Genomic DNA, 11,574 nt, shown 5'->3' on the forward strand with positions numbered 1-11,574 from the left:
ATTTGAACATCAAAAAAATTATAACGACAAGAATTTTATAGTGGTTGCCACTCAAAATGTATAGAAAACCAAAGCAAATCAAGATTTGATACTATGCATATGAAACGTAAACGATTAAAATACTTTGGGGGACGACGCGTCGCGCGTCGTGCAACCAACTAGTATTATTAAATGCGGAAGTAATGAAAGAAACAATAATGACAGCGAGAGTGGTAAAAGTAACAATTGTTACAACAAATGTAATGAAAGTAACAATAGGAACAACGGAGAAAGTATGAAAAATTAGCTAACAATTCAATTTAATAAAAAAATTTTATTTATTTGAATATATGAGTTTGATAAAATTAACGGGAATAGACTTAACCGTAAAAATAACGTAAATAGTCAAAGAAACAACAGTAACCAAGGGAGTAGTGAATGTAATAATAGTAATGAATGTGTCTTATAATATTTGCTGATGAATTTTGCATTTCATTATAGGCAAACATTATTTACGCAAGTCTAACGTAGTTTTATTTTTTAGAAAATAAATTTGACGATCAATAAAGGTAGCCCGGACAAAGCTGGGCACCAAACCTAGTTACTAGAAAGTCGAAACCTGTACACAAAATGGTAGGTGTTCAATTTTACAGAGCCAATTATGTTGGCCCTATATATTACTTGAATGCTACCGTTGTCACGTATAATGGTAAACATGAATCCGTCAATTGTTCACACGGTAAACAAAGAACGAAAACAGTTGACGACCAAATCCAAATTTGCAACAAAACGTCAGGCGACAGAAAATCAAAGGAAAAAACAAGTCCACATTCTGTACAAATTTACCCCTCTATTCTACGAGTTCTACTCCACGGGATACAATAGGGCCTCAAAAATTAGGCCTCCCCAAACAAGGGTAAAAACGGTTCAAATTCTTGTCACGGGTAAATCTTGAATTATACACAAGACCTTCATCCCATGACCCGTTAGCTAAGACCTCATACAAGGTCAGTGATTGAAGCAAAGGCTTCCTCCATGACATTTAAAAGCCGTCTTTGGAAAAGAAGATGCTACTACCTCCATCCCAAATGTAATGTACTATTCATTTGACTTTGGTGGTTAAATGACGTAAATTTTAACTTGTAATTTATCCAAATAGTCACATCGTTTGACCACCAAAGTCAAATAGGGGTAATTGAACTGGGATGGTAGGAGTGTTAAATATCAGTTCCCATTTTGATCTTGGAATCGGTTGTATCACCATAAATTGCTCAAAATGCGGTCTGGTAACCTTCAAACCTTTACAAACCGATCGCGATTCTGTGTCACGATCCAAATTTAGTACCATGCCTCAGAAAGGCTAAAACCATATACCTGGCAAGCTCTTCATACAAACAGTGCAGTTACATTAGCACTCTTCAATCAACTTCTGACCGATTCTGAATTAATTTGTCCAATGTTTTCTTCATCACGAAGATTAAATCCAGTGACAGGAAATGGAATAGATTTGTGAGCAAAGGCCATCAACATCCTCCTTTGATGTTCATCGGTGTGAAAGAGACTTGCACGTAAAAGCTCAACGGGCATCTCCCCTCGTATAGCCCTTGCTGCTTCTGAGCTAGTGATATCTGAACTCGGCTGGGACCGGTTTACCATTGACTGCATGATCGAGTCATATTTACTCACACAGTACTTGGTAATCAAAGTAAAGAAAGCGCCAAATGAAGCCTTCCAGAAGCTAAGGCTAGAAACACTCCAACTTCCAGAGGCTTGAGGATTAGGACTGTTTAGGAGTTCGGTGGCCCTATCAAGTACAGCCTTCAAAATTAACGAGGCGTGATCCCCAGTGGGGCTTCCAAGTGGGCGTAATGGAGGCTGTTCAGTAGAACAAACAACAGCGGCAAGACAAGCACTTAGACCACGGAGATCCATGCCACCGACACAAGTTGAAACGACCTTGGCAAGCTTGACTATAGCCTCAGAAGCTGTGGCGTCAGTTGGAAGACGACCATACAAAAACCTTAAATGGCGGAAAACACCCATGCAGACAATTCGAGCCAACTCACTAGCAGGTCCCGGGTTGACTATGACAAGCTCAACATACTTAGAGAGAAGTTTGCAGCCCTTTGGAAGAGAAACAATGCGCATGAATACAATATCATCCCCCGGACCAACTGAACTCCCCCCGCTGCCGAACGGGTCAACAAGCTGAAGGGCTGTCGCCAAAGCTTCGAGTAAGACCTGCCTCTTCCGCCTAAGCTGAGACCCACCATCTTGGGGTGGATTATGACGAAGAACACGGTCAATATCATCCACATCAAGAAGAAGGGTAAAAGCATCCTCAACAGCAATTCTGGCAGCAAACATCGGTTCTTGCTCAAGTGACCTCCGTTCTTTGCCACCATCACTACATCCTGAGGATGGAGGCTCAACTTCAAGAAGTGGGCGGGGCCTACGGACTGATGACAAGGCAAGCCGTCTTAAAGTATCAAACGACTGGTGGCTGTGCTGATCAGAACCACTATTACGTGAGCGAGAAGGTACGTCCCGCAAATGCAAGGGAGCAAAATGAGGCTTTAGCCTCAATCCTGAAGACTTTTTAGCAATAGAAGCTTGGTGGTAGTAATCATCTATGTAGGGGTCGTTGCTGTGAGAAGTATGTTGCATTTTTAAGATACTACCAATCTCCTCAGCAGTCATATACTTAGAGCTGAACTGAATGCATTCTTCCTTCTGGACAGAAGAGTCGGACCCTTGTCGATTGAAACGATGATGCTTGCCGCGGACCGACTTAGATCTTTGATGATCCCTCATCTCGGCAATGCCATACATGGAGTCGTACTTTCTCAAAAGATGAGAAGGTGCCGAAGCATGGCTAGCAATGAGCTGGGACTGCAAGAATGATAAATGTGCTAATGACGGTACTGACTGACCCAGTCCTTGTTGAAACAAGTGTTGCCGGGGGGACACCAGAGGAGAATTATACAGCAAACTGTTCTGATGATTTAACTGTTGTTGCAGTACATTGTTAAGAACCCTAGAATGATCACCGTGCAATAGGCCAGCATGATTGCTCCACTGGTTTCGAGGTTGACTGTGTGTGACACCTGGCATGCTCCGACCAAATCCATGAGCAGTGGATATTCCAGGAGATATATTTGGTGCTGAGAAAGTTGAGTCGAGACCAGTATTCATGGAAGGAAAATTCAAAGGAAGTGAATGGCGATGAGACAAAGGAGGTTGAGGTGCGCCACCTGGAGGAGGGAAAGAAGTGAAAGACGATGACTTCAATGTTGACAGCGTTTCACTTGGAAAGTCTTGTTGAAGGTACTGGTGTTGTTGTAGCTGCTGCTCGGGGTAAGACAATGCTCTGTACAAAGGTTTATTAAATTCTCCAGAATGACTGAAAGAGCTATTTGGATGAGATGACCATCTTGAACTTTCTAAAGCAATATCCACATCTGAGACAGTATGGTCTAACCAACCATCCCGTGACCATTCTGCAGCAGATGAACCTGAACACAAGACATATCATGAAAATAAACCCAGAAACAGCATTTCTTCGAAGGTTGTAGCATATTATCAACCATTACCAACATAATGCTTCTGTTCAAACCAGTTATTTACCATTTAAAAGAAACAAACCAGAAGAGTTATTAGCAAGTAGTAAATATATAAGTTGTAGCTCTGTCACTGGCAGCGAGCTGTAAGCACAGTTATAATGCAATTTGTTAAGCACAAACGAATAAAAAGTAAAACCAGTATTCGTAAAACCATACTTATAGCGTTCACTGAATATATTGAGGCATCCCATATTCCCAGTAGTAAGTGCAGAGGATAAAGATACTCAGATTATACTTCTCTAGACTCCAGAAGCCCCAAAAACTCTAGTAAAACTTTAGATAACTCCGCCACTTACTTCCCCAACCCATACGCCCGGCCATATTCTGTGTTTGGCCTAAATTTTTATTAATCCCAATCTTAAATTATTGTTGCATTCTTTATTTACGATCTAATCAGTTAATTTCCTGACGTATAACCCCTGGGTATATCCTCTGTTTGGCCTAATTTGTATTAATACCAATTTTTAATTATTGTCACATTATTTAACAGAGTAATCATAAAATATAGTCCTTTTCATAGAAAAAATTGGTTATATACATAAAACTTAAAAAGAAAAAAGAAAAAAACATCATTATTCTTATCAACATCAGACAAGAAAATGACATAATTCAATCATTTTAAAGCATTGAATAATCTGGACATGGGATGACTTTACATATAGTTCAAAGGAAATATGGGAAGATGACACATAAATGGAAAATACAACTTATAATGTAAATAAAGTAGAAGATATGACACAAAATATCCATGAAAGATATAAATGCAAAAGACTATCTCAACTTTGAGAGAAATAGAAACCAAAAGTACCAACATGATGATTCTATCTTTTGATCATACCCTTTTTTGGCTTTAAGAAAAAACAATTCTATCTCGTGAAAAAAACAGGTGTTCGGCCATGTTTTTTATTTTTAAAAGCAAAAACACTTTGTTAAAACAGGGCCAAACACATACCAAGTACAAGCTTACTAGTTGGCTGTTTATTCCTCCTTCCCATATGGGGTTGAATGTTTAGAATGAGACAATGCATAATAGTGGCAAAGACAAAAAAAAACTCTTCCTACTATGACCAGATAATCTGACATTAAACGACCCAAATCCAACTTATCGGATCGGTTTGACAGGTGTATGCCGAACAATGCATATGAAGTCTGCGTGATTGAAGACAAGAGCATAAGGACTAAGGCAAAAATAGTTTGACCACACTAGAACAGACGGCTAAATTCTCAAGGGAGAAGAATTGAGAAGATAGCATAAAAACTTTGCCAGAAGGTAGTAAAACATCACTCAGAAAACAATAATGGGATATAACACGCGTTAAAAGGATACAAATAAACAATATGGATAAACAGCAGAAGCAGAAAAGCAGCCGATAACCTCATGCATCAATTTTTAAATAACCTAAAGTGGTGCGTGCAAGCCTTACTTTCTCTTGACAATGACCCAGATCCTCTATCACCAATAACCCCGGGATTCCTTGGTCCTGACACAACTCTGTTCAGCTGTCAACAAAATAATTTTCTTAAATGGTGCAAGAAAGAAAATGCCGAGGCTTATGGGTAAACAATATATACCCATGGAAATAGAAATAGTTAATAAAAAGGCACACAAACACAACTAATATAATACACTTGATATATAACAGTTGGATGTGGCACATCCTTCATAAATTAAAATTAGCCGTGAAACATAGGCTGTTTAAAAGTTCATCCCTTCAGCTCTTGATACATAAACTGTGAAACCTTCGTCTCAAACAATTATGTTATTGTACACATATCCATATTCCTTCTGTGCGTACAAGTAAATTGAAATTTTAACAAGAAAATTATACATTAGATTAAAAGAAGATGGTTTATGTAGCAAGCTATGATGTATAACACAAAAGACCAAAGTGTTCTTATTATGGGATTTGAATATCTTACCTTATTTGAAAAACCAAAGATAATCTCCATTTACTCTCCAATGCCCAAAAATTAGCAATCATATAAAAGAAATAGTTTGACGCAGTATACCAAAGAGACACAATTATGTACTCAACTGCAGCAATTTATATAGATTGCATTTCAGATTCAAATTAATCACAAGTGACACGGAATAATCCTGCTACTTATGTCTATTTCCAATGGAACCCCAAATTTAGTACTTTTGTCTAGAAGCGGTTGACTAAATCAAACGGTTCAGAGATTTTTATGTACTACTCCTATGAGTCAGCATATGAACATTGTGCTTTCCTTTTCAGATCAACTGAGGAAATTCCTTCTACTGACCAGGGAAAGACTGCGTGCATACACTGGACCACCCTAAAACTGGGAGCCACTTTGGAGGCATTGGGGTGATATTCATGGAAGATAACAACATTAGATCATATTCAACATTGCAATTATCGCCATGACTCGTTCCAATATCACCATGATTTAGTCAGTAGATCAGTCTCTTCAGCAACATATTGTACGAAAGTATACCTCATGTGCTTATGCAAAGCAAAATATCATTTCCGTAAGAAAAGCCCAACCTCACTAATGTTAGGTTAAATCTGATGTCATTTCCAAATTAATGCCTCTACCTAGCCCCTACTGTAGTGTCACTTCAGTAGCACACAATTGTTCTACGACTTTCAAGTAGAAATGTTTAGTCATCTCTTACCAACATTCTCCTCAGAATTAAACTTGACCAGCATCCTGTTTACCACTACTAGCTGAAAGTGCCAAAGCACCGACGCAACATGTACATGTGATGATTATGCGCAAGAAGTGAGGCAAAGCGCTGCCTTAATGCCTCATGCATACAAGGCACGCCTAAGGCTCCAGGGTGAGAGTTTTGTCTAGTGTCTCAATGACCCTAGCGCCTGGGGCACACTTTTTGCGTGACAATGGAGAATGAGATGAAATATTATTAGCATTAGTCCAAACTTGCCACAAAGAACGCTCATAGAAAGAGAAGGAAGTTCAAAGTTTGAACACACATCACCCTCAAAGAACTGCCTAAGGCGTTCCGCATCAAACACCAGCAGCAGCTTCAACAGTTTACAATCTTAGTACAAAAATTTCCAAGACGATCACTTCTTTCTAATTGACATAACCACTGAACCCTTACAGATCATAGCACGAGAATCATGAATGCCACAATAGGGAACCCAGATATCTTGTAAGGGATGCAGGTAAAAGCTAGATATTGTGGACAAAACTTATGGGTTGCTAGGGTAAAAGAAGATGCATGCAACAAGAGTAACTTGGAGGGATGAAAAAGAAGGGGGGTGGGGGTGAGAGTTAATGTGAAAGAGATGTAGCATTTGATCTCCTATTCAATTGCCAGAAACCAGAATAAAGTATAAACATGGTATATTATATGGCCGTTAAACGAGGTATTGGCACCTTGACGCATAGTTCAAAATCTCGGTAACAGTCGTAGTCGCAGTATCGGTATAATCGCTCGCGGCGGATGAATTGCGGTGAATCTCGGTGATTCCCGGGCAATCTCGTATTGGTAAAGTGAAAAAACGATACAACTCGGCCGCTACAATACATCTCGGCCAAGATTTTGAACCATGCCTGGGCGAATAACAACAACAACAAAGCATCCGTGTCCAGATATTTACCTTGGAGAATGTAGTTTCCAGATCATCAATATCAGACAAAGATCCTAAACCTACATCATGTCCCTGAAACAAAAAAAATTGTAAAAAAATTATAATGCAGATAACCAGGCAGGAAAATATGAGCATTCATCAAAGTTTAATACATTACTCCATATTTAATAATGTCTACTTCAGTTCATACAACTCCCCTAATTTGGACGATCCAGTAATCTGTAGCCACACAACCATAACACAGAAATCAATCAATTCAAAAAGCAAAGTAATTGTCTAGGTATAGTAACGCCAACAAGGTGATCACAGAAGCGTAACGATCACAAGAAAAACACCTGAAGCAGGAGTTTCAACTGAACATCGCAATTTCACCATAGCATCAAAAGGCTCTTACTTATCAATAAAGCGGCTGTATAGCCTGTGTAAAAGTGAAAACTAAACCTATATGGCTATAAGCCAAACCACCTCAATGACACATGATACACATCAAACAAATTTCACATGCAATCAAGATATACTTAGATATTGATTATGTTTAAGCCAAATGGAGCCATAAACTCAGCCTATTCCGAGGACATTCAAATAATCACATAAAGCAGGTTAAAGATACGATTTACTGCCCTATGTTTCAAACCAATCAACACCTATGACAACTCTGTTGCAGATACCCAGCCAAACAATGATGCATTGCATACAGTTCAGAGATATTTATTGAGAAGGATTCCATTATAAGAAAAACATCACGAAACCTGCTTGAGTAACATGACGAAACCCTATGGCATCAAGCATATGTTTTACCAGGACATCCCATCCCACCATAATACCGCATCACCCAAATACAACAAGGGCTTCCTCACTGCCATTCAACCTAGCTACTAACCTAATACCTCAGAGACACGCAAGTAGACAGTTTTTTATTATCCAGAACATTGACCTGTACATCAAATATTCAAATTCGAGATAGGGAGCTATGATGATGACATGTTTCAGAAGTATTCATATAAACAGCCCCACAAAGTAAAAATAAAAATCTACCATCCACTCCCATACCACAATTTTCTGACAGAATGACCGACTGTACACAACTAAGTTTGCAAAATCCACATCTGCTAATGTTGAAAGATTATTTCAAGGCTGAAATCCTGCTGAAAATCAAGCTACAGAGTACTATATACTATCAAGTCAGAACTAGAGAAGAAATATAGTCTTAGGTGTTACTGTCGGCTTGCAGCCGAAACGAGATGTGCACCTTAACTGATCTAGCATAAGAGTGCAAACTTTGTGGTCGAGTGAGGAATTATCCACTATCACAAATTCAAAAGCAGGTAGGGACACTGGACACCATGGGCAACACACATTCAATAACGAAGATCAGTAATCAGACGAAGGCTTTTAGTATTGAGCATCGGTTTAGGGCATAAAAAGACAAGTAGAGATATGCAATTTCATTGATTAACACCTCCTAAAGAGGACCAATTTGATTACACAATTGTTCACAAGAAACATTGAATGCGCATAATAGCAAGATACTTCCTACTTGAAAAGGGCTAGAAAATATATAGAACTAATGTCAAGCTTGCGAATCAACACGAAAAAGAATCTAGCAAACATGACTTACATTTTACAATGAAAACAAATACAAAGGGACGTAAAAAATAAAGCCTAAAGGGCCTGTGTGGACCATCACGTAAGGCATAATAGATAAAACCCACCACGGTGCTCAATGAGAACATCAAACCTGCCAAGTCTATAAAATCTCAATTCCATACAAACTCAAACTATGCATATTGGAATTACGTTGCACGACGAAAGCACACTATACTTAATTAAGTCCACAAATATTCTATACCCTCCAATCTACACCAAACTATCCACATTTCAAACATCCCTTCACATATTCTGGGCCATGGATAATTCAGTGTGGAATGAATTAAGTTCACATATCCAGTTTAGTGTAATGTCTGCCACCCACAACATCCGATATCCATCACAAAAATACATGAATATATTGATCGAGAACACCAAAATAGACAGCAAAAGGCAACCATATTGCAGAAAACACAGGCGAACTCCCCAAGCTAAGCTAACAAACTCAACCAAGTGACATACCGCTTCAAAATTTAAAATCAATCTATCATTTAAGAAACACACATCTGATACCATCTGGCTTGAGGTTCAGACCAACAAGGATTCGAGTTTAACACAATACTTGAGATGAAAAAGGGTGAGTTCTACAAATTAATAATGAGAGATTATTTGGGTATTCTCGTTTTTTTTTCTTTTTCTAAAATTTTACATTAGAATCTAAAAACATCACAATCTATGGTCAGAATGTATCAGTGACCTATAAAAGTATTTTAATGATTAAAAAATCAAAGCAGCGAGAGTAATTAGCATAAATGAGCAAGTTCTTAATATACTGTCATCAGTAACAGTGAAATTCAATACAAAAAGTAAAGGGACACAAAAGGCTGTTGATGAAATAAATGAGGTCCAACTTAAATGAGCTAAATGTGCTTGTACAAATTTTCCCAGCAATCATAAGGTATATGTGCTGTTGCAACAAATTGTGATAAGCAGCAACAGACATAGAATAAAAGGTTAACAATCGCTATAACGTGAAAAATAAGAGCAGAAGACTGAAATTGTAGCACGCTTACTTTCTTTGATTATAATATAGCAAAACCTTGTTCAAGCGTTAGTTTACTACAACTTCATAGATGTTCAGAAGAAATATCGCAATAGAAACATAATTTATGAACAGGAAACTCAACAGTATACTAGCAACGAGAAAGCCTGAAACAAGGAAACACCAAATCTACAAGATCATTTATGAACCCATTACACAAATCAATGTAATCAAGTATAATTTGCACCATGTTCTTCATTATTACGGACACTTTTTGGAGTATTTTATACATGATCATCTTGGAAAAGCCCTAGAACAGTATTTACAACTACGAACCCGAATATCACCCGATCATTTTCAAAAATCCACGAAGAACAATTAGGCCCTCAGTTTAGCAAAATGTCAACGTAATTCATACCTCATCTCTGTCAAATAAATGATACTCATCACTTGGCAATCCAGCAAGAGAATGGTTGTCTTCATCAACATCTAACCCTCCCAACTCAACCTCCTCAGCAACATTCTGACCAAAGAACGCATATTGGGATGCATCAAAAAGCGAATTATCTGCATCATTATATCGAAACGATCATTAGCCTTAACTTATTATTGACAAAGAAGAAGAAAGTCTACAACTTGCATAGTAATTGAAGCGACAGAAAGTGCACTTCCAAGATATATAAATTCCGACTTTCTTCTGTTTACATCAAGATTAAAACATTTAATATAATGCAAATAAAACCTCTAAAAATTAGGGTTTCAAAGGAAGATATCCAGATTGGAACCCGAAACATATACAATTAACTTGATAATAACAGCACACAACCAAAAACAAGCCAAAAGAAACATATAAACAAGTGAAGATACACAACATAAACCCCCGAAAAAATCCTCAATCAGCTGAATCAAATAAAGCGATTAATCATATATCAATGAATAATTAATGTAAATTAATAAGCGGTAGTATAAAATGAATTAAGAATCAAGGAAATTAAAAAGTCGAGTAGAAAACCCTAGATCTGCGAAAGTGTGGAGAAAGAAGAATAAAAAAAAACCTTGGGGATTAAGGGGGAGAAAAGAAGGAGAATCAATGGCGGAGAGAAGTGAAGAAGATCCATTGGAAGTGGGAGGGCGGCCATGGCAGCGAGCTCGAGCAGTCTCCATGGTTTCTTCTATGTCTTCTCCACCTTTTTTTTTTAATTTGTTTTGTTGAGTACGGAGTAGTAAATACTCCTCTGAAAAAATGAGGGATATAGTGGTTCAATACTTCGAGCCGGCAAAAACTTGTTGGAGTATGTGTCTCAACAATAGTACAATCACGTGTTGAAATTCATGATAAGAATACATAAGGGATGATATATTATTGAGGTCACACCTATAGAATGAAACCCAAATATTATTTCTGATCAAATATATTTGATAAGGGTTGATCAGTCCCTGATATTTATATATGTATATTTAATATATATATATATATATATATATATATATAGGGTCGGGGTCAAGTGCGAACTAAAGTACGGTGCGAACCGTACGAACTAGGCCAAATCAATAAAATAGAAGATTCAAACATACGCAAATCAACCCCAACATTAATCTCTCCTATATTCTTTCATCCACCACCACCACCACCACCACCACCCACTACCCTCCCTCCACCTCCCCAGACCACCACCCTCCGACGACGACCTATTCGACGGAACTCCGACGCCGATCACGCAGACACAACTCTGACCGACAACGGTATTGCTTTTCATCT

At 38.1% G+C, this 11,574-nt stretch overlaps 1 protein-coding gene across 1 annotated transcript; it reads right to left on the bottom strand.

Annotated features, from left to right (window-relative positions):
* Positions 1-739: 739 nt before the first annotated feature.
* On the bottom strand, positions 740-11,093 carry LOC141647720 (protein PAT1 homolog 2-like). The gene is made up of 5 exons (XM_074456015.1): positions 10,871-11,093; positions 10,234-10,382; positions 7,196-7,258; positions 5,027-5,102; positions 740-3,494 (listed from the first exon to the last, which is right to left on the bottom strand). Exons 1-5 carry the CDS (start codon positions 10,977-10,979, stop codon positions 1,402-1,404), a joined length of 2,490 nt encoding a protein of 829 aa, XP_074312116.1. The 5' UTR covers positions 10,980-11,093; the 3' UTR covers positions 740-1,401.
* Positions 11,094-11,574: the final 481 nt, after the last annotated feature.

This window comes from Silene latifolia, chromosome 3 (genome assembly GCF_048544455.1).
Source record: "Silene latifolia isolate original U9 population chromosome 3, ASM4854445v1, whole genome shotgun sequence".
Taxonomy (NCBI): domain Eukaryota; kingdom Viridiplantae; phylum Streptophyta; class Magnoliopsida; order Caryophyllales; family Caryophyllaceae; genus Silene; species Silene latifolia.

Bases quoted from the DNA above. Each gene is read 5' to 3' on its own strand.
- LOC141647720 (XM_074456015.1), bottom strand. From the start codon at position 10,979: ATGGAGACTGCTCGAGCTCGCTGCCATGGCCGCCCTCCCACTTCCAAT. The intron at 5,103-7,195 runs GTAAATATCTGG...TTTTGTTGACAG, and splicing joins TGGAAACTACATTCTCCAAG to CTGAACAGAGTTGTGTCAGG. The intron at 3,495-5,026 runs GTAAGGCTTGCA...TCTTGTGTTCAG, and splicing joins TGGGTCATTGTCAAGAGAAA to GTTCATCTGCTGCAGAATGG.